Raw genomic sequence first — 22723 nt, forward strand, 5'->3', positions numbered from 1 at the left:
TTAATGTTAAAACCTTTGATGAAATTGCAGATGTTTGTGTGAATGACATAAAATATAGTGTATATATTATACACCAGGTTACATTCACATAGCGAGATATATTTTTGTGATACTGTTGAAAACAAAATTATTAAAAAAAAATATATGCATCTTTAAAAAGGTTTTATTTGCCTATTGAACTTTCAATAATATTTTACTGTATATAATATTGTAAATACAATAAATTCAATAGTTTTATATCAAATTGATGATTTTGTTTTGTGTTAACTATAACAGTAACTACTAAAGTCCTAATGTTGAATGGGAATAATTCATAACATACATCTGTTTTGATAAGAGTTATTATTGAGCTAAATTACTGGTATGGCCAATTCTAATTCGAATGGGAATATTTCATGTATCGCATGATCCCAGATAACGTTTGTGCGGGACTAATATCTCCAGTGGAGAAAAAAATGTAACTATTTGTAATCTTCCCAGTGAAATGACATTAGCGTGGAATATCATCTTTCTACATCATTCCATCACCAATAGAAACAATAGTTCCGCATAAATGGTATCATGTGGTACGTGAATTATTCCCATTATTGGTTCACCTGCTTGAAGACCAAATGCAGTTGTCTGTCTAGTCACCTTTTCCTTTTAAACAACTTTTAAGGTAAACCGTGCCCAAGTTGTACAGAGAACTGATCTTTGTACGGTATCATGCTTCCTTGAAACAGACGAATGCCTATAAATGATATAGTAAGAACTGGATCAAATGGATAATGATTCAATCATTTCTCCATATCTTGCAGAAAAAATTTTCAAGATCCTAGCAATGACCCCAAAAACATGTTATTCCCGAGTGAAAACAACTGCTTAAATGATATTTATCATCCTCAATGGACTATCTCATAGTAAAACTAAACGCAGTTTAAGAGAAAACATCTCTCCAATTACAAAGATTTTTTTTTTAAGACTCCAGAAGTGACGTCCAACTTCAAAGCCACACTGTTGACCACAGTGTATCGTTATACGGCTCTTTTGATTTACATCAATGGACCGAATTACCTGTTCTGTTGCCTCCAGTTTTACTATGAGACAGTCCAGAGGGGTGGTATTACATTAAGGATAAAATAACAGTCGTAAAGTTTACATAATTTAATGTTGATAAACATTAACAGCTTTGGCTCTCAGTTATATAATATCGTAAAAACTCCATGTACTTGTGAAGGGATTGTGCCATGTTATATCAGTCAAGATATATGGCAGAATTTGGATGTAAAATGAATTATTTTCATCAAAAATACCTAAAAGGATAACCAATATTTAGTACATGTACAATGTATTTCAACCATTATGCTGTATACATGTAGTTCTATTACTAACCATCTTACCAAAATGGAGTTTATTAGCTATCTCAACGAAGAGAAATTATTTCGTAACCTAAATTACCAGGTAATAACCATTAGTTTCAGTTTTATCTGTGTAGTTTTAATACCAGTACTGCAAGGGAAAGATTGAAACAGAACACTGATCAAGCCAATACAAATTCTCTCACTGACAACAGAAATCTGTGTTGTGGTGGTCAATCTGTTCTGATTACATCCCTGACCAATGACCATCTCCTGTTGCTTAATACACACTTGACCAACGGTTATCTGCTGTTGCTGATGTAATGGTCATCTCTGTTGGTTGCACCCCTGATCAATGACCATCTTCTGTTGTTGGGGCCAATCTGTGCTGATCGCATCCCAAGCCACTTGAAGTTGCGGTGGTCAATCTACTTGTAATGACCTTGACAATTTCCCTTTGTGTGATCAATCTGTGCTGATCACATCTCAAGCCTTTTCCTGTTCTTGATGCTGTGGTCAATCCATATTTGTAATGACCTTGACCAATTCCTCATTGGTAACCACTAACTCCTTACAAAGGTCCATAGCTACAGCCAATCGGATTGCGAGGGTATGTTTACACTACAACAATATAAGCAAATTAAGATCATACGAGTAGAACTTTGTGAGAGTTTGGTCATATACTATACCGGTAAATTGTTTCATTTTGACATTTTTGGCAAGCACAAGATATCAAATGATTTTCATATAAATAAGCCATGGGATTGTTTGTTTTCTAAGTCTTGGCAAGCAAAAATTAAATATTTTGAAATGAGATCATGTTAATATATCTATGCTCCATGATAAAGAGACAAGAGATCCCAGAGGGATCTTGGCGCCCTCCAAAGAAGGATCTATGTCTGACAATGGAAAGAGGGATCTTTTCTCTGCTTTTCAAACTTTTGCAAACATATTACATATAAAATTTGAGACAGATCGCTTCAGTACTCTCTGAGAAATAGCAGTAACAAACTTCAACTATCAAAATCCAAGATGGCAGCCTGGTGGCCATTTTGTTGACCGATCGATCCAAAAACGCATTATGCACAACTAGAGCCCTAGGGGAACCTACATTTGAAATTTGAGAAAGATCCCTTCAGTACTTTGTGAGAAATAGCGATAACAATCTTTAACTATCAAAATCCAAGATGGCAGCCTGGCGGCCATTTTGTTGACTGATCGATCCAAAAACGCATTATGCACAACTAGAGCCCTAGGGGAACCTACATATGAAATTTGAGAAAGATCCCTTCAGTACTTTGTGAGAAATAGCGATAACAATCTTTAACTATCAAAATCCAAGATGGCTGCCTGGCGGCCATCTTGTTGACCGATTGGTCCCAAAACGCAATATGCACAACTAGGGCCCTAGGGGAACCTACATATGAAATTTGAGACAGATCCCTTCTGTACTTTCTGAGAAATAGCGATAACAAACTTTAAGTATCAAAATCCAAGATGGCTGCCTGGTGGCCATCTTGTTGACCGATTGGTCCCAAAATGCAATATGCACAACTAGGGCCCTAGGGGAACATACATATGAAATGTGAGACAGATCCCTTAAGTACTTTCTGAGAAATAGCGATAACAAGAATTGTTAACGGATGGACGACGGACGGACGGACGGACGGACGGAAGGACGGACGACGGACCACGGACAAAAAAGCGATTTGAATAGCCCACCATCTGATGATGGTGGGCTAAAAACATAAAAAGTTAAATTGCCAATAATCAGTCACAACCAGGACAATGACTTCATACCACATTAAATGAAGTTTAATGGAGTTAAAAGATTTTGGAGTCGTAGCTCAGAAAGAAAATTGTAATGGGTAATTTGATTTTTAGGTCATCTGACCCGAAGGGTCAGGATGACCTATAGTCATCATGTTTCGTCCGTCGTCGTCCGCCGTCCGCCGTCCGCCGTCCGCCGTGCGCCGTGCGTTAACTTTTCACATTTTGAGCTTCTTCTCAAGTTCTACCAGTGCCATTTAGCTGAAACTTACATGAAATGATCCTGACATGGTCCTGACAAAGTGTTGTTATTTTTTGGGTTGATCCGAAATCCAAGATGGCCGCCACAGCCGCCATCTTGAAAACACATTTTGAACTTCTTCTCAAGTTCTACCAGTGCGATTTGGCTGAAACTTGCATGAAATGATCCTGACATGGTCCCGACAAAGTGTTGTTATTTTTCGGGTCGATTCGAAATCCAAGATGGCCGCCACAGCCGCCATCTTGAAAACACATTTTGAACTTCTTCGTAAGTTCTACCAATGCGATTTGGCTGAAACTTGCATGAAATGATCCTGACATGGTCCCGACAAAGTGTTGTTATTTTTTGGGTCGATCCGAAATCCAAGATGGCCGCCACAGCCGCCATCTTGAAAACACATTTTGAACTTCTTCTCAAGTTCTACCGGTGCGATTTGGCTGAAACTTGCATGAAATGATCCTGACATGGTCCCGACAAAGTGTTGTTATTTTTAGGGTCGATCCGAAATCCAAGATGGCCGCCACAGCCGCCATCTTGAAAACACATTTTGAACTTCTTCTCAAGTTCTACCAGTGCGATTTGGCTGAAACTTGCATGAAATGATCCTGACATGGTCCCGACAAAGTGTTGTTATTTTTCGGGTCGATCCGAAATCCAAGATGGCCGCCACAGCCGCCATCTTGAAAACACATTTTGAACTTCTTCTCAAGTTCTACCAATGCGATTTGGCTGAAACTTGCATGAAATGATCCTGACATGGTCCCGACAAAGTGTTGTTATTTTTCGGGTCGATCCGAAATCCAAGATGGCCGCCACAGCCGCCATCTTGAAAACACATTTTGAACTTCTTCTCAAGTTCTACCGGTGCGATTTGGCTGAAACTTGCATGAAATGATCCTGACATGGTCCCGACAAAGTGTTGTTATTTTTCGGGTCGATCCGAAATCCAAGATGGCCGCCATCTTGAAAACACATTTTGAACTTCTTCTCAAGTTCTACCTGTGCGATTTGGCTGAAACTTGCATGAAATGATCCTGACATGGTCCCGACAAAGTGTTAATATTTTTCGGGTCGATCCGAAATCCAAGATGGCCGCCACAGCCGCCATCTTGAAAACACATTTTGAACTTCTTCTCAAGTTCTACGGGTGCGATTTGGCTGAAACTTGCATGAAATGATCCTGACATGGTCCCGACAAAGTGTTGTTATTTTTCGGGTTGATCCGAAATCCAAGATGGCCACCACAGCCGCCATCTTGAAAACACATTTTGAATTCTAATCACCGTTCTACCCCGTGCAGATCTGGCATGATAACTTGCTTGAGATAATGATCCGGACTACGATACTAATAGTGTTGTTATTATTTGGGGTCGGTCCTCGAAATCCACGGATGGCTGCCACAGCAGCTTTGCACACACACACATTTTGCTAAGAGTCTCAAAGCTCTCTAACGCGTTTTCGCAGATTTTGGAACCTGATACATTCGCATCGAAAATGATGACTCTCTGGACAAATTGTACCCGACAAAGTGTTGTGTTATTTCTTTCGGCAGCTGACTGACAGTGGTCTGATCCGATAAATCCATGATGGAACCGCTAAAATACTGCCGACACCATCTTGAGGGCGAGCTTGGGTATAATATACACATTTCTTGAACTTCTTACTACACAAGTCAATTTACCTTCATGTGCGATATGGCTGACTATGAATTTTGCATGAATAGTGATTCAGACATGGGTCCCTGACACATCACGTGTTGTTTCATTCTCTTCGGGCAGCATCTGAAATCCTCACGATGAGCCGCCCACTAAGAGCAATGTCCTGTGAAAACACATTTGTGAGAAATCATATTCGTCCAGTTTCTACCATCGAGCGAATTTGGCTTGAAACTTGCCATGATAAATGCTCTTACTGACATTGGTCACGCTCTAACGTGTTTTTCTCTGTATAAGGTCTCGATCGAAAAATTCACATTGATGAGATACTGGACACGCTCGTTATCCGCCATTCTGAAATACCACAATTTCGCACTTCTCACAGATATTTACATGATTCGATATGCATTTGAACCCCGAGTGCCTGCTCTCATGCTCTGGACATGTTACGTTGACACACATGTCTTGTTCGATTATTTTTGGGAACGATCCAAAATCGAAGATGGCTACAATGACACTATATCTAATTAATTTCCTATATGTGTAAGGCCCTTGGGCCTCTTGTTTGAAATAAAATTTGTTGAAAGAAATGGATAAAATGATCCTGACATGGTCCTGACAAAGTGACTCACCATATATAATTAATTTTACTATTGCCAAGGTAGTCAGATGACCGTTAAGGCCTCTTTGGGCCTCTTGTTAGATGTACATACAGATGGAGCCCAAATCAATGTCACCTACAAATGTGATTCACTAGAATCTATTATATACATACCATAATGTGGTCCTGTTTCATAAGCACTGAAAACAGAAATTAACAGACATTTTAGTATTATTGAGTTTACATAGCTCTGGTTAAACACATTCTAAACAGAAATAAACCACACACGATTTAAAGAGAGATCTAACAAGTTATGCTATTAATAGTTGTCTGTTAGAATACTTATTTTATCTGTCGTTCACCAACGAAATATTTACTCTTTATTGCCTGAATTGCTCCATATTTTATGGAACATTCTCTCATCCTCGCTACATTCAAGGGGTTCTATACCACCTGGTGTTGTATAAATCCACCCTTGGGACGATGTACATCAATAGCTACCACAAACTGACGACTCTGTCTCTGTGACAACAGATGAGAAGGTTGTTTCGTCCTTTGAAGCGACTCATCGCTATACAGAGGGGGGATATAACCGCAGATAATTACTAGTAATCCCATGGACAGTACTGAGAATCAATTACTTCTTTAATTTTTTTCTCATTATAGATAACAAATTTGACAACTAAATCAATAACAGAGGGATATTGCTGCTTACTTAAAGAGATTGAGCTTATATTTCTAGGTGCTCTATTAGAGTCAATATTGACTATTTTGTGTGCAGCTGGGAAGCATTATAGACTGAGTAGATATACAATAAAGCAAGCTTATAACAACTTCTGGGGATCAACAAACTTTTTTATAAACATATTTTGTTATACACATATTTCAGATAGGCTAAGTATAGGAAATTTGACAGGAAATGAAAATCACTGTTATAACCACAAATTCACTTTAAGTGTGTTCATTATAAACATGTTTTACTGTATTGGTTAGCCTGGCAATGACTGTAGATTCGTGGTTTTCTGTAGATACTGGTGGTGACCTCCTTTAATGTTAAAGAAATATGTAAATGCTCACCTGAGTACCTGTAGGCCGGACAGGAACAATAGATGCTTGTCGATAGACAGGTGTAAGGTGTCCCTGAACTCCCAACTACCTGTTTTCATAAACAAGAGGCCCATGGGCCTTAACGGTCACCCGAGTTCAGATACAGAAAGACATATAAACACTATATATATTGGCCCATCAAGCCCTTGAAATCAGTCAGTGATTTTATAAATTTGAGTTTTAAATCCATGAAGAGTATTTTGTTCCATCAAATCTGTGAATTCAGAAGAAAGATTTTTGAAATGTTATCCATTTTGACCCCTCTTGGCCCCGCCCCTCTGGCCCCTGGGGGTTGGCCAGGACCAATATGGATATGACGTTATATGCTATCTCAGGCTAATAATTCTAACCCAGATTGACTAATTTCCTAATTACTCTACTTCAATTGCACCAAATAATGCTCAAAAATGTGTTTTCTCCATTATAAACTATTATAGTAAACTTAACCCCCCTCCCCAGGAAACACAAGACCCCAGGGTCATATAATTCACAATTTTTGTAGAGGGCCTTATGACCTTCCAATCTATGAAGAGTATCTGGTTCCATCAAATCTGTGAATTCAGAAGATTTTTTGAAATTTTAACCATTTTGACCCCTTTAGGCCCCGTCCCTCTGGAGCCATGTTCACAGAAGCAAATGACATCTGAAATCATGAATACCTGATAAAGAACACGTCCACAGGGAGAGGAGATTCGTGTGATGTTCCTATGATCGACCAGGTCCAGGGCAGGAGATAACGTGGTTTGGAATACAAACTGTAAACTAACAAAGAATCACTGCAAGTTAAAATATGGTAAGTCTGAAAATACATGTATTGGTAATTATTTGTAAAGTTTTCATTACTATACAAAGACAAGAAAATAAACATTCATCACACATAAAAGTATTAATAGATGCAAGAGGCCCAAAGGGCTTTAACAGACGGTCATCTGATATCCTTGCTATCAGTTGAATAGAAAATGAATTAAACATGTTTTTTAAAGATGGTGAGTTTTGGCATCAATGTTGGATTTTTGAATTGACCGAAAGAAATGTCTCTTTGTGGTCCAGCAATAACAACACTTTCTAGATGGGTTGTCCTTCCTTTACATCAGTTCTGCTTCCATTGCACCAAATATGATTTTAAACGGCCGCTGTGGCAGCCATCTTGAATTCTGGGCAGACCCGAAAAATAATATCACTGCATTTGGAAAATCTTGAGATCTGATCATTCCAATAGAATTAAGTGAAATAAGGCTGCTAATTAGACATTTTGTACTTACGCAGTTAGAAGTTCATCTGTTACTGCAAACAAAAAGTAAATTTTTATCAAAGAATTTGATTCTAATTCTAAGAATTCTATTGAAGACTTCTGCGCCGTAACGATTTCTCCAATATTCAACTGACTTTAACGTCTTGCAAAGATATTCTTGTGGCTTGCAGTACATTTATAATATATAATGTATATTACAATTATCTTATAATTACTATTTAAGATATTCTTTTGATTCTTTAAATAATACCATATACTCACATTGACCTGTAGACTTGTATGAATGTTCAACTTCTTTTAGCAATTGTTCTGTTACTGAGTCCAAAACTGACCCTGAAACCATAAATAAGATATTATTAACAAGACATCAAAGACCCTAAACGCCAGTAAACGGTCAATCATCTGATTAACTCTGCAAAAGTTGTACAAGAAAAGAATTTTAAAGATGGTAACTTTGACATTTTGAATTATGTAATTTGTTTTCAAGATGGCAGTTATGGTGGCCATATTGGATTTCAAATCGGCCAGAAAAATAACAATACTTGGACAGGATCATGTCAGAATCATTTCAGCTAAATTTAAGCAACAAAACTTGTGTAGGAGTCCAAATTGTGTTTTCAAGATGGCAGCATTTGGATTTCACATTGAACCCGCAGAAATAACAACACTTAGCTGGATCATGTCAGAATCATTTCAGGAAAAAATCTTTCAGGAGCTACTACGCGGTAAATTGCATTAGCAGAACCTATGAAGTGGTTCAAAATGTGTTTTCAACTTGTCTAGTACATTTGTATAAGAAAAAAGTAAGCAACAATTTAAATATGAGGGGCATACATCTTTAGATGGTTGTGATAAAGTTGACAATGCATGGCATGATACTGTTTGAAGTTCTTTTAAAATACTGAATATATTACGTTTTGCAGCATTTTAATCCCTTTTTAGATTGTGGGTATATTATTGTTATATGCATTGTACATGTATACCATTTAGTAAACAACATCATGAATCATGATTAGATCAAGTTGGACATTTGCATGTTAGAAAACATGAAAAGCTAACAATGCTTTTACCATGTTCACTTAAAGCCAAGATTGCCCCACATTATTCAACTGAATGTAGAGGACGTGCTAATCTTCAAATGTGCCCGTATATGTTTACTTCTCTCGACATGTTCAATGTCAGTGGTACATATGTTAGCTAGAAACTTCCAGGTCATTCAAAGAGCGATTACAGTCAATACATTAGTATCGACGACCAGTGAGTTTACCTGTGTTGCAGTTCATTTCCAAAGTTGACCGATAACAGGTGGCCGTTTGCGATAGAGAAGAAGTGAAAGATTTTAATCAGTCACGTAAAACAGTTTTCGTCCTAAATCTAGACTTCAGTAACAGGCCTCAAATACATGACGGTTTACATGATGACATCCTCGATCTGTCTACCCACTTCTTGCTACGGATGTTGATTTTCGCGGGGGAAATGGAAGAGTCCATTATTTCAAAATATGTGTTAATGCATACCTACATTGAATTCTTTGGGCTTAACTGATTCCGTAGTAAACAAAAACAGAAATATAGTTAATAAAATTATCAATATTCAACAAACAGAAAATTAATACAAACATTATAGGAACGAACAAATGGAAATTAGTCAATGTGTAATGCGACGTGTCTACCCTCGAAGTGAACTAGTCCGTTGCACTTAAAGGTCAAGGACGTCATACTAATCGCAACAGGATGGCTGCAGAATTGGAAAGCGTTGAGAAAGTCTTGGAAAAACATTTGCCTCCGGCAGAGTTTGCAGAGGTTAGGCGTATCTTCTATGGAAAAGAACTAAGGTAAAAATTATCTGGTTGTCAAACGAAAAATCATGTAGCCACACTTACTGAGGAATAAACAAGCATCTCCAATATTGACCCAGTTTTTCGTCTGAAAATGCACCAGCACGATATCAGGTTTCAGTGACGATTTTGTCAGATACCATTACACCATGTGATATCCCTATATTAGATTTAAGTGTTGCAATGAAATTTATTGGTAAAAAGTCTTGAGTTGATAATTTTGGTTCGTCACGTGATGTTTGTTTACAAACAAATGCACGTGGCAAATTACAATCTAATTACAATTAAACTTGTAATTCCGCTCCACTACTACGATGCTCCAGTGTCCCCAAACAGAGAGTAGATCTTGTATTAAAGCATGTCTTAGTGCATCGTTGTGGAGCAGAATTATAAGTCAAATTTTAATTTGATTTTATAAATTAATATCTTAATCAATCCTGAAAATTCTTTTGATTTGAATTATTATAGGAAGCTTGATCTGCCAGAAGATGTGTTCTCCACTGCTGCCCAGCAAGACTTTGAAGTTCAGGGTTATAGTTTCTGTGAGATTGCAAAAGAGGAAAACTTTCGCCAACCCAGGATAGTTCGAAAACTTTCGCCAACCCAGGATAGTTCGGATTGGAGCCATACAGAATAAGATTGTCCTTCCAACTACAGCACCAATACCAAAACAGGTACCGTTCTCATCCGATATACATTAAATGATGTACTAAAGTTATTGAAATTGATCAAATATTGGAACGCTGGTTGCTAAGGACTCTAGATATCCACTTGATTGATGGAAAGATAATCAACCAAAATGTTGATAAAAAGACTGCCATTAAAGAGACATAATTTTGGTATCGTTATTACCAATATTTAGTTATTAAGTATTGTTGACAAAATTATTCATCTGAAGTTCATAACCTCAGGTATTTCAGAATGGTGCTCTCATTATAAGGACGGCAATAAGACAGAAAAATTTTTTCATGCTCTTTATGTTTTTCAGATTGAAGCACTCCACAATCGAATTTCAGATATCATCGCTGTCGCTGCTCAATGTGGTGTGAATGTACTCTGTATGCAGGAAGCATGGAGTAAGAGAAATAGCCCCTCAGAGTTTAAGGAGTGCTACCATGAAACTTTAGCGATTATTTTTTTAGTTTTGAGAGTCCCTGTCGCTACTTTTATATGCGTAGTTTGCATGTTCCCTCAGACTCTGCACTTCAGTGATGGTGTCAACATCAGTGCTGAATATGTGTCTCTGTTAAGTTATTAACCCCACCATTAATTTGTTCAAGATAATATCTAGGGTTACTTCCCCTTAACCGACACAAATGACTTGTAAGTTATAAGTTCAACTCTGTGAAAATTGTGGTAATATTTAATGTCAAACAACAGATACAACATTGACCTAGAAAAAGCCTGAATTTCACAGAGCTATATTTAAAGTTGAAAATATAAATCCACTTTTTCTTAAAAACTCATAGTAGAAGTGCTAGGATTTCCTCAATGATATTAGAAAACAACTTTTTCTGTTTGAAGAAGAAAGGCATCAAAGAAAAAGAATTCTGCTTTAATTTTATATGAGAAGAAGAAAGGCATCAAAGAAAATGAATTCTGCTTTAATTTTATATGAAATATTTACTAAAGCATAAAGGTCAAGAAAACCCGGGGACACAGAAAACATGACCAAAGATTCTGAAGAATCAGTTATTGATCATTTTGCTGAATGTGAAAAGTTATGTATTAAAAATAGTTTAACATTAGTAGAATATCAGAAATAAGCTTGGAAATGCTTTTAACCTTATCATTCCTCAAATGGAAATAGATTTCAGAATGTGTTATATGCATGTAAATGATTCAATTAAAAATGTAAACAAATTTAATGTTTTTATCGATTTCTTTATTTTCGGCAGCTATGCCTTTTGCCTTCTGCACTCGAGAGAAACATCCCTGGTGTGATTTTGCAGAATCTGCAGAAAATGGCCCAACAACTAAACTCTTACAAGAGGTATAGTATACACATTTATTTAAGTTTGCGTAGATATTTATATTCAAAACTGTTAAAGTTATAGGTTATTAACTCAGCATTTCTCTGTCAATGATATTCCAGGCATTACCATTCTATATCTATAATATCACAGATGGAGTTTCTATTACTTTTGTGTATTTAAAAATACCATATTTAATCCAAAAAGAGTTAGGAGTATTTAAGATAACGAGAAGATTGAGGGGATGCTAAGTTCAGACTTTTCCTAAAATTATTGAGCAAAGTAAGCCAACAATCAATAAGCAAGGGAAATAGAATAATAGATGGTATTACAATTTCCTGCCTGCATTTAAAGTAAATAGTCGGGCAAAGAAAACCAGTCTAAATGCGTTCATTGGCCTTCCAAAAGTCCTCGCATATTAATATGACGGTCAAGTTCTGCTTAGTTTCCCAGTTCTGACCATTAAAGTAAAGAAAAGTTGAAAGCATTGAAAGCGAGGCTGCGTGGAAATGTAACCACAGACATAGTGGGCCGGGAGGACGTTTTAGAATTTCCATACTTTAAATTAATTTCTTCCTACGCAGACAGATTTTGACGAGAGATTTTATTTTTTCATTTCATAAGAAATTATACTGGATACATTTACACCTTTTTTACCGACTTTAGCCATCCTTGCCCGACTGTTCACTTTAATTAAGATTGAAATTTAAAGTAATTGAATTGAAATCTTGAAAATAAGGATGAAGCATTATTGGGAAAGAGGCAGATTTTCTTATCAAATACCATATACAAGTTGAAAGATCCAAAGATCAGTAAAAGTGTGAAATTACCAAAGACAAGGGATTTCTGACCTTACCACACAAATGAAATAAAATTTTCACATAATAAACATAATTAAGAGAAGATAAGCTTATTTTGTTTGTAACATTCTGATTTCTCTTTATAGCTTGCCAAAAAATACAACATGGTGATTGTATCTCCTATCCTAGAACGGGATGAAACACATGGAGATATTCTTGCTAACACTGCAGGTACAAAAATAATTTGACATTTTCTGTTCCTATAGGAGGCGCATGAACAAGCCCATGTATCTTTTGGTCCTGATACTACACTTAGACATTCTGAGTGATAAATGTCTGGAATTTTCAGCCAATCATAAACTGTTTCTTTTCATATCAGTCGACTTATTCAGATATGCTCTGGCTTTTCCCTTATGTTTAACAATAAAAACTGAGTGAGACAACATCATCAACAAATGTCACTTTTAGATTTAATATAAAGCTGTAATTTGATTGGAAAATGAAAAGGTCACCTGAATATGACCTCGTATTGACCAATTTCAGATCATCATTAGTATGATTTGTAATAAACATCTGTTATTTTCATTTACAATGTAATAGCATTGACAATTTCAATTAAAACTATCATAGCTTATAGTGCAAATTTCATGATGCCAAAAGCATGAAATGGAATTTCCTTTGAGTGTGTTACTGTATGCCTATATTACTTGATATATTATTTTACAGTGGTTATGATTTCTAACACTGGTCAGGTGCTCGGTAAATCCAGGAAGAACCATATCCCAGAGTTGGTGATTTTAATGAAGTAAGTTAATTTGAAGAATGTCAGAATGATTAACAGTTACTTCCCCTTGCATTGGCATTGATACTAGGGCCATTTTCATTTATTCGGAACAACCAGTTTGACCGTTTGTAAAAGTCTTTATTTCAAGTATAAAGCCTGATGGACCTGCAGTTTATGATACAGGCCTGTGAGGGCTTTGTCAAAGCTCGTCTGAAAACAATATAAAATCACCAGGCTCGTCTTTAATTCATAAACGAACAACTGGGTCCAACCAGTCAAACTGCATAATCGAAAATGGCCTAGGAAAATCTAGGTAAGCCAATGAATTTCATTTCACTCAAAATTACAAATTACACAACCACATTTTACCATATTTATCTCTCGCATGGATGTTGAAACATTTTACATTTAATTGGCTGCTGCTGTTTGTAAAATATCAATATTTGTCTGCTTGATAAGATTATGGTGGTGGATTTTTTTTTCATTTAAAGCATTTCAAAAAACAACCACAAAAAGGTTTTTGAGCCAATGCCCATTGAAATATTCAGTTTTCAAAAATTAGGAAACAAATATAATTGGCAATTTCATGATCCAGAAGTGATACTGATAGCAAAATTCTACAAATGTACTCTGGGGTTTCATTATCTTTCAGTACAAGCAGTATGCACTGCAGTTGTTATTTAAGGGAGTACTTTTGTATATAAGCAGTATGCTTTCTATAAATATTATTTATCCGAATTCAGGCGATTCCACAGCCCACTGTGACTTTGGTTGACAAAAAATACTTGGTATTAAATATTTTTGTGTTTAAAGTAAACTCTCTATATTTCAACAATTAATCTTTGCAGTCCACATACTACTTAGAGGGAGACACCGGTCACAAAGTGTTTCAAACACAGTTTGGTAAGTACAAGGTCAATGTAAGGTCATGTTAACTCATTAACCACTAGTGAGTTTTGAATTCTTCTAAATCAAAGGCAGGAAGAGTTCATTATGAATTTTCAGGGGTCAATGAGTAAGGCAATGGTACAGTGCTTTTCTTCCCTATATAGCCAGGGATTAATAGCCATCTGAATCCCAATGGCAAAACCCTTATTCTCAATTACTGCATAAAAATCAAAATTGATAACTTATTCTCTTGAAGAGCGATCATTTCTGGATCCATTGTAAAATGCTGCTATTGGGTTTATAAAATATATATTATTTTGAGAAATTTAATTTCTTGAAATTATTTTCTTTGCTTTATTTCAGTTATGTATCTTATACAGATATTGTATTTTGGTTGTATATATTTTGTAGGAAAGATTGCTATCAATATCTGCTACGGTCGTCACCATCCACCTAACTGGATGATGTATGGTGTGAATGGAGCTGAAATTGTATTCAACCCTTCTGCAACTGTCGGCGCTCTAAGGTAAGGAAATTGTATTCAACCCTTCTGCAACTGTCAGCGCTCTAAGGTAAGGAAAATGTATTCAACCCTTCTGCAACTGTCGGCGCTCTAAGGTAAGGAAATTGTATTCAACCCTTCTGCTACTGTCGGCGCTCTAAGGTAAGGAAATTGTATTCAACCCTTCTGCAACTGTCGGCGCTCTAAGGTAAGGAAATTGTATTCAACCCTTCTGCAACTGTCGGCGCTCTAAGGTAAGGAAATTGTATTCAACCCTTCTGCAACTGTCGGCGCTCTAAGGTAAGGAAATTGTATTCAACCCTTCTGCAACTGTCGGCGCTCTAAGGTAAGGAAATTGTATTCAACCCTTCTGCAACTGTCGGCGCTCTAAGGTAAGGAAATTGTATTCAACCCTTCTGCAACTGTCGGCGCTCTAAGGTAAGGAAATTGTATTCAACCCTTCTGCTACTGTCGGCGCTCTAAGGTAAGGAAATTGTATTCAACCCTTCTGCAACTGTCGGCGCTCTAAGGTAAGGAAATTGTATTCAACCCTTCTGCAACTGTCGGTGCTCTAAGGTAAGGAAATTGTATTCAACCCTTCTGCTACTGTCGGCGCTCTAAGGTAAGGATTTTGTATTCAACCCTTCTGCAACTGTCGGCGCTCTAAGGTAAGGAAATTGTATTCAACCCTTCTGCAACTGTCGGCGCTCTAAGGTAAGGAAATCGTATTCAACCCTTCTGCAACTGTCGGCGCTCTAAGGTAAGGAAATTGTATTCAACCCTTCTGCAACTGTCGGCGCTCTAAGGTAAGGAAATTGTATTCAACCCCTCTGCAACTGTCGGCACTCTTAGGTAAGGAAATTGTATTCAACCCATCTTCAACTGTCGGCTCTCTTAGGTAAGGAAATTGTATTCAACCCTTCTGCTACTGTTGGTGCTCTAAGGTAAGGAAATTGTATTCAACCCTTCTGCTACTGTCGGGCTCTAAGGTAAGGAATTTGTATTCAACCCTTCTGCTACTGTCGGCGCTCTAAGGTAAGGAATTTGTATTCAACCCTTCTGCAACTGTCGGCGCTCTAAGGTAAGGAATTTGTATTCAACCCTTCTGCAACTGTCGGCGCTCTAAGGTAAGGAAATTGTATTCAACCCTTCTGCAACTGTCGGCGCTCTAAGGTAAGGAAATTGTATTCAACCCTTCTGCAACTGTCGGTGCTCTAAGGTAAGGAAATTGTATTCAACCCTTCTGCAACTGTCGGCACTCTAAGGTAAGGAAATTGTATTCAACCCTTCTGCAACTGTCGGCGCTCTAAGGTAAGGAAATTGTATTCAACCCTTCTCCAACTGTCGGTGCTCTTAGGTAAGGAAATTGTATTCAACCCTTCTGCAACTGTCGGTGCTCTAAGGAAAGGAAATTGTATTCAACCCTTCTGCTACTGTCGGCGCTCTAAGGTAAGGAATTTGTATTCAACCCTTCTGCTACTGTCGGTGCTCTAAGGTAAGGAAATTGTATTCAACCCTTCTGCAACTGTCGGCGCTCTAAGGTAAGGAAATTGTATTCAACCCTTCTGCAACTGTCGGCGCTCTAAGGTAAGGAAATTGTATTCAACCCTTCTGCAACTGTCGGCGCTCTTAGGTAAGGAAATTGTATTTAACCCTTCTGCAACTGTCGGCGCTCTTAGGTAAGGAAATTGTATTCAACCCTTCTGCAACTGTCGGTGCTCTAAGGTAAGGAAGTTGTATTCAACCCTTCTGCAACTGTCGGTGCTCTAAGGTTAGGAAATTGTATTCAACCCTTCTGCTACTGTCGGTGCTCTTAGGTAAGGAAATTGTATTCAACCCTTCTGCAACTGTCGGCGCTCTAAGGTAAGGAAATTGTATTCAACCCTTCTGCAACTATTGGCACTCTAAGGTAAGGAAATTGTATTCAACCCTTCTGCTACTGTCGGCGCTCTAAGGTAAGGAAATTGTATTCAACCCTTCTGCAACTGTCGGCGCTCTAAGGTAAGGAAATTGTATTCAACCCTTCTGCAACTGTCGGCGCTCTAAGGTAAGGAAATTGTATTCAACCCTTCTGCAACTATTGGCGCTCTAAGGTAAGGAAATTGTATTCAACCCTTCTGCTACTGTCGGCGCTCTAAGGTAAGGAAATTGTATTCAACCCTTCTGCTACTGTCGGCGCTCTAAGGTAAGGAAATTGTATTCAACTCTTCTGCAACTATTGGCACTCTAAGGTAAGGAAATTGTATTCAACCCTTCTGCTACTGTCGGCGCTCTAAGGTAAGGAAATTGTATTCAACCCTTCTGCTACTGTCGGCGCTCTAAGGTAAGGAAATTGTATTCAATGTTTCTACATTTGAAGTTGCATTTGAGTAAGGAAATTATGTTCAATCCTTCTGCAACTGTAGGTGGTTTAAGGTAAGGAAATTGTATTCAACCCTTCTGCTACTGTCGGCGCTCTAAGGTAAGGAAATTGTATTCAACCCTTCTGCTACTGTCGGCGCTCTATGGTAAGGAAATTGTATTCAACCCTTCTGCTACTGTCGGCGCTCTAAGGTAAGGAAATTGTATTCAACCCTTCTTGTTCGCTACTGTCGGCGCTCTAAGGTAAGGAAATTGTATTCAACCCTTCTGCAACTGTCGGCGCTCTAAGGTAAGGAAATTGTATTCAACCCTTCTGCAACTGTCGGCGCTCTAAGGTAAGGAAATTGTATTCAACCCTTCTGCAACTGTCGGCGCTCTTAGGTAAGGAAATTGTATTCAACCCTTCTGCAACTGTCGGCGCTCTTAGGTAAGGAAATTGTATTCAACCCTTCTGCAACTGTCGGTGCTCTAAGGTAAGGAAGTTGTATTCAACCCTTCTGCAACTGTCGGTGCTCTAAGGTTAGGAAATTGTATTCAACCCTTCTGCAACTGTCGGTGCTCTTAGGTAAGGAAATTGTATTCAACCCTTCTGCAACTGTCGGCGCTCTAAGGTAAGGAAATTGTATTCAACCCTTCTGCAACTATTGGCACTCTAAGGTAAGGAAATTGTATTCAACCCTTCTGCTACTGTCGGCGCTCTAAGGTAAGGAAATTGTATTCAACCCTTCTGCAACTGTCGGCGCTCTAAGGTAAGGAAATTGTATTCAACCCTTCTGCAACTGTCGGCGCTCTAAGGTAAGGAAATTGTATTCAACCCTTCTGCAACTATTGGCGCTCTAAGGTAAGGAATTTGTATTCAACCCTTCTGCTACTGTCGGCGCTCTAAGGTAAGGAAATTGTATTCAACCCTTCTGCTACTGTCGGCGCTCTAAGGTAAGGAAATTGTATTCAACCCTTCTGCAACTATTGGCGCTCTAAGGTAAGGAAATTGTATTCAACCCTTCTGCTACTGTCGGCGCTCTAAGGTAAGGAAATTGTATTCAACCCTTCTGCTACTGTCGGCGCTCTAAGGTAAGGAAATTGTATTCAATGTTTCTACATTTGAAGTTGCATTTGAGTAAGGAAATTATGTTCAATCCTTCTGCAACTGTAGGTGGTTTAAGGTAAGGAAATTGTATTCAACCCTTCTGCTACTGTCGGCGCTCTAAGGTAAGGAAATTGTATTCAACCCTTCTGCTACTGTCGGCGCTCTATGGTAAGGAAATTGTATTCAACCCTTCTGCAACTGTCGGCGCTCTTAGGTAAGGAAATTGTATTCAACCCTTCTGCTACTGTCGGCGCTCTAAGGTAAGGAAGTTGTATTCAATGTTTCTACATTTGAAGTTGCATTTGAGTAAGGAAATTATGTTCAATCCTTCTGCAACTGTAGGTGGTTTAAGGTAAGGAAATTGTATTTAACCCGTCTGTCGCTATTTCTTAGCTTTGGTAAGGAAATTTTATTCAACCATTCAGCTTCTGTGGGTGCTCTCTGGTAAAAAAAATTGCATTCAACGTTTCTATCTTTGTAAACGCTTTTAAGGTAAGAATATTGTATTCTGTCGCTAGTTCTTTGCTATATAGGGAAGGAAACTGTATTCAACACTTCTGTCACTGTAGGAGCCCTGAGGCATCTTGTCTGTAAATGCTTCAAAATAATTTTTGTAGAGTGTGTAAAAGTCATTGATTTAGGTTAAACTATCAATTCTATCTTTTCAAGAGAATATTTCGAATAGAGGTTTACTACTATCAAATACAACTTTAATGCAAAAATTGAAAATGCCTTCCACCCCTTTCACAGTTTTCTAAAAAAATAAAAGAAAAAAACACAACATAAAAGTTAGGCTAAAATATGAATATTTCTGTATGATGAATTTAGCTAATATATATCTATTATTATGTGTCATATTGAAAGTACAGATCTAAAATCAGAGACGATACACTGACCTTGGTAACATTTTCCTCTATTCCAGTGAGCCCATGTGGCCAATTGAAGCTCGATGTGCAGCCATCGCCAACAGTTATTTCACCTGTGGCATCAACAGAGTTGGCACAGTGAGTGTTCAGTCAAACATATCTCAGGGACAAACCCTGCATAAAGACCACCTGCTTATAAGACCATTTTCTTAGGGTCCCAAATGACCAATTTAAAGATGCTCCACCGCTGACAAATTGTATTTTTTCACTATTAAAAACAGGAGTAGACAATTAAGTATTTTTCTTCAGTCACAAAAGTTACTTAATTTACACCGTTTCTGCCATTGAAAAGTTTGAGCTTCCAATTTTACTTCAAGTTGAAAATAAAAAATAATTAATTGCATCCTGAAAAAATTCTGTGGCATTATATCCTGGAATGAAGTACTCATTTCTCATGCACCAAACGCAAAATAGATTATTTTATATTATTTTTTGTGTTAATCAGACATATATATACACAATTAAACACCAATTATTGTTCAAATGATGAATGCTATTTATGCACTGTCGGCAGTGGAGTATCTTTAACATAATTTCAAATGTATATAAAGCCAACGGGTTGAAAAGATTATATTTTTGTCCATTTAATTTCATTTTAAATTATTTTATTTTCAATAATTTTTTTTCATTTTTTTTTTCAAAAATTCAGAAAAAGTAATGCTTCCGGTTTGTGGGCTCAATATTCCAGTTTTCTACATTGGGTATATTGGGGTAATTTAAATTTTGTGGTTCACTAATAAATCTCATGCGAAAGAAAATTGGTTTACAGTAATTTGTTAACCAAGTTGATCCTATAGACCACTGTCTTATTTCCATTGATTGAGAAATTTGTTAAGAATTCTGTATTAATTAGTGTATTGATTGATTGTTATATCCTATTTTTCAGGAGGAATTCGCCAATGAATTCACATCTGGTAATGGTAAACCAGGTAGGCTTCAAATCCATAGTTTAACTCCTCTTAATTACAGGTTTCCATTCTTGTCTGAATCATCCATTTGAAAAAAAAAGCAAATACATTTAACATCAATTGATATTCATTTGATATAGATTGCTTGCATAAGAATTGTATGCAGCGTTTTAGAATGAACCAAAGTATGAATATAAATTCATCACAAATCACATCAAAACTGGTAATTAAAATTAAGATTTAATTCATTCATAATGAGCAATTTTGCCATTCTAGAGGTACACTGTGTTGTGTTTTTGTTAATTTCTGGTTTTATGATTTTAGCCCACAAAGATTTTGGCCATTTCTATGGTGAGTTAATTTCTCCTTTTCATTTTAGTTTTTCATTGCATTTGGAATTGTAAAGAAAGAACAAGTTAAAAAAAAAACATTTTATTAACGATTAAACACCAATTATTGTTCAAATGATGAGTATCGTTTATGCTCTGTTAGCGGTGGAGCATCTTTATTGAGGAATGAAAAATACTATGTAATAACATGAATTTGTTGTAAACATAATCATTATTTTCATATCAACATATTATTCTGTATTTGTAAAACAAAACAATGATTTTTTTTTTAATGAATTGAAAAAGTACCTTAAATCAGCTTTTTTTTCTTGATTTCTATTTCAAAATAAGTTGGGGAAGATTGACATTCACAGATTTGAAGATTGACATTCACAGATTTAAAAATTGAATGGATATCCCTATCAATTTAGATATATGTGTAAATGGGGTTGATATTGATTTACGGTAACAAACTTTCGCAAATTTACTTGGATCACGACAATTGCAAAAATAGATCGCCCGTAAAAAAAAATTGGTTTACATTACTTTGTGTTCAGAAATAAAATGTAAAAGTTTTGCTGAGTGTTGATTATTTTTCTATCCAGGCTCCAGCTATGTAGCTTCCCCAGATGGTAGCCGTACTCCGGTAAGTTGTTTTATGTCATTGTATGGTATTGTTCTTTTGTATTTGACCTTATAAGCACTCCTTACCCTTGTTTAGGCCTTATGACTTTTTATCTTGAATTTGTATTAATTGCAGACTATCATATTGTTTCTTAATCAGCTTGTAAATGCAAACTGATATCTGGCTTACTTGATGCAATAGTATTGTGAAGGTCAAAAGTTTGCTCTTTAAATGTTTCACAATTTTCTCATTTTTAAGTTTCCTGGAAACTAATCTTATCAGGGCAAATACGGTAAATAGAATTATGTTCAGACAAAACCTGTGAACCCTATTTCAATAGATAACTTTTTAGCCTCTATCAGAACAACTTTCAGAAATTGGAAAAAAATAACTCTTTTAGAGGGGAGGTAACTCCATGTCGTCAGATGATCAGAGTGGAAAGGAAGGAATATGTTAAAATCTTTATATTGTAACGTAATTGCAAAATACATACTGAAAGTTGTTTGTTTTGTCATTAATTTATCAATATTTGGTTGCTATGGAAAGTCCCAATAAGTTCTTTTAGAAATTCCAATAGAAGTACAAACTGAGGGAAAAAATAATGCATATGTATATAAGAGGAGGTAACTCTAGTTAAAAAGGTTTGTTATTTATTGATTGGATTGGTTCTTTTCTGGTTCTTCACATGGTAAAATGATCAGAATAGGCATGTAACTGCCATGTAAGCACATTTTCCTAAGTATGTGAATCAAAATTGAGAAATTCTTATATTTGATGGATGTTTGGAGTGTACTGGAAATTAACTTTGGTTTCTCACGTGGTCAGATGACCAGGATGAAAAGGATTCGGAAGGAAAAGCTTAAAAAAAAAGCTTGACTGTATCATGTTGTTTATCTGTCCAGTCAATGTAATACAGAGAATGACTGAAGTCTAGATATATATGTCAGATATTTTTTTCATTCCTGTTCATACGTTGTAAAGACACTAATTTCTCTCGCCTACATTTGTAATACTGATTTTTCTGATACAATACACTGTCAGCTGAGACTGTATGAAATGGCTACCCAATACAACCTTGTGACATCACTGCATCAACAAAATTACTATATATTTTTTTCGATTAATAAACATTATTAACAGAAAGTAGGCTATAGTTGCTATTAAAAACACAAACAATAGGATTTGCGTTTCAAATACATGTATACAATTTTCATGTATGGAGAACTGACATGCAGACAGTTTTTGTTAACTTAAAAATAACCGGATATCACAATTGTAAAATTGTAATAAAACCATCCAGGTAAGAGAGAAAAATATACGGATATGAAGGATAGGGATGTTGTACACTCGAGATCAGGAAATGTTGTAAAATCCTCAGCAAGCCTCATCAAAGCTACACATGAAAATGAGAAGTAAGCTACCTCTATCATTTGAACTATTTTGTTCTCCCAAATTTGAACTATTTCATTCTCCCAAATTTGAACTATTTTATTCTCCCAAATTTGAACTATTTTATTCTCTATCATTTGAACTATTTCATTCTCCCAAATTTGAACTATTTCATTCTCCCAAATTTGAACTATTTTATTCTCCCAAATTTGAACTATTTTATTCTCCCAAATTTGAACTATTTTATTCTCCCATACTTACATACATTATTGCTAGGGAAGCTATTAAGTAGGTCTTTTGTTGGGGTAGGGAAAAGACCAATAACATGTG

The 22723-nt window shown here is 36.6% G+C and overlaps 1 protein-coding gene and 1 pseudogene across 1 annotated transcript; one reads left to right on the forward strand and one right to left on the reverse strand.

The window, feature by feature from the left end:
- Positions 1 to 1128: 1128 nt before the first annotated feature.
- Positions 1129 to 9420, reverse strand: LOC138331157 (zinc finger SWIM domain-containing protein 7-like). The gene is made up of 7 exons (XM_069278628.1): positions 9252 to 9420; positions 8246 to 8317; positions 7995 to 8016; positions 7392 to 7494; positions 6703 to 6781; positions 5800 to 5825; positions 1129 to 1958 (listed from the first exon to the last, which is right to left on the reverse strand). The coding sequence occupies exons 1-7, from the start codon at positions 9265 to 9267 to the stop codon at positions 1854 to 1856; spliced, it is 423 nt and encodes a 140-aa protein (XP_069134729.1). The 5' UTR covers positions 9268 to 9420; the 3' UTR covers positions 1129 to 1853.
- A 149-nt stretch (positions 9421 to 9569) lies between these two features.
- The window catches only part of LOC138331158 (beta-ureidopropionase-like), a 40967-nt pseudogene continuing 27813 nt past the window's right edge, over positions 9570 to 22723 (forward strand).

Source organism: Argopecten irradians, chromosome 9, assembly GCF_041381155.1.
Source record: "Argopecten irradians isolate NY chromosome 9, Ai_NY, whole genome shotgun sequence".
Classification (NCBI taxonomy): Eukaryota; Metazoa; Mollusca; class Bivalvia; order Pectinida; family Pectinidae; genus Argopecten; species Argopecten irradians.

Excerpts from the sequence above, each read along its gene's own strand:
- LOC138331157 (XM_069278628.1), bottom strand. Across the intron at positions 8,017-8,245 it reads ATACAAGTCTACAGGTCAAT|TAACAGATGAACTTCTAACT; the intron begins GTGAGTATATGG and ends TTTTGTTTGCAG. Across the intron at positions 1,959-5,799 it reads TGAAACAGGACCACATTATG|TGTAAACATACCCTCGCAAT; the intron begins GTATGTATATAA and ends ATATTGTTGTAG.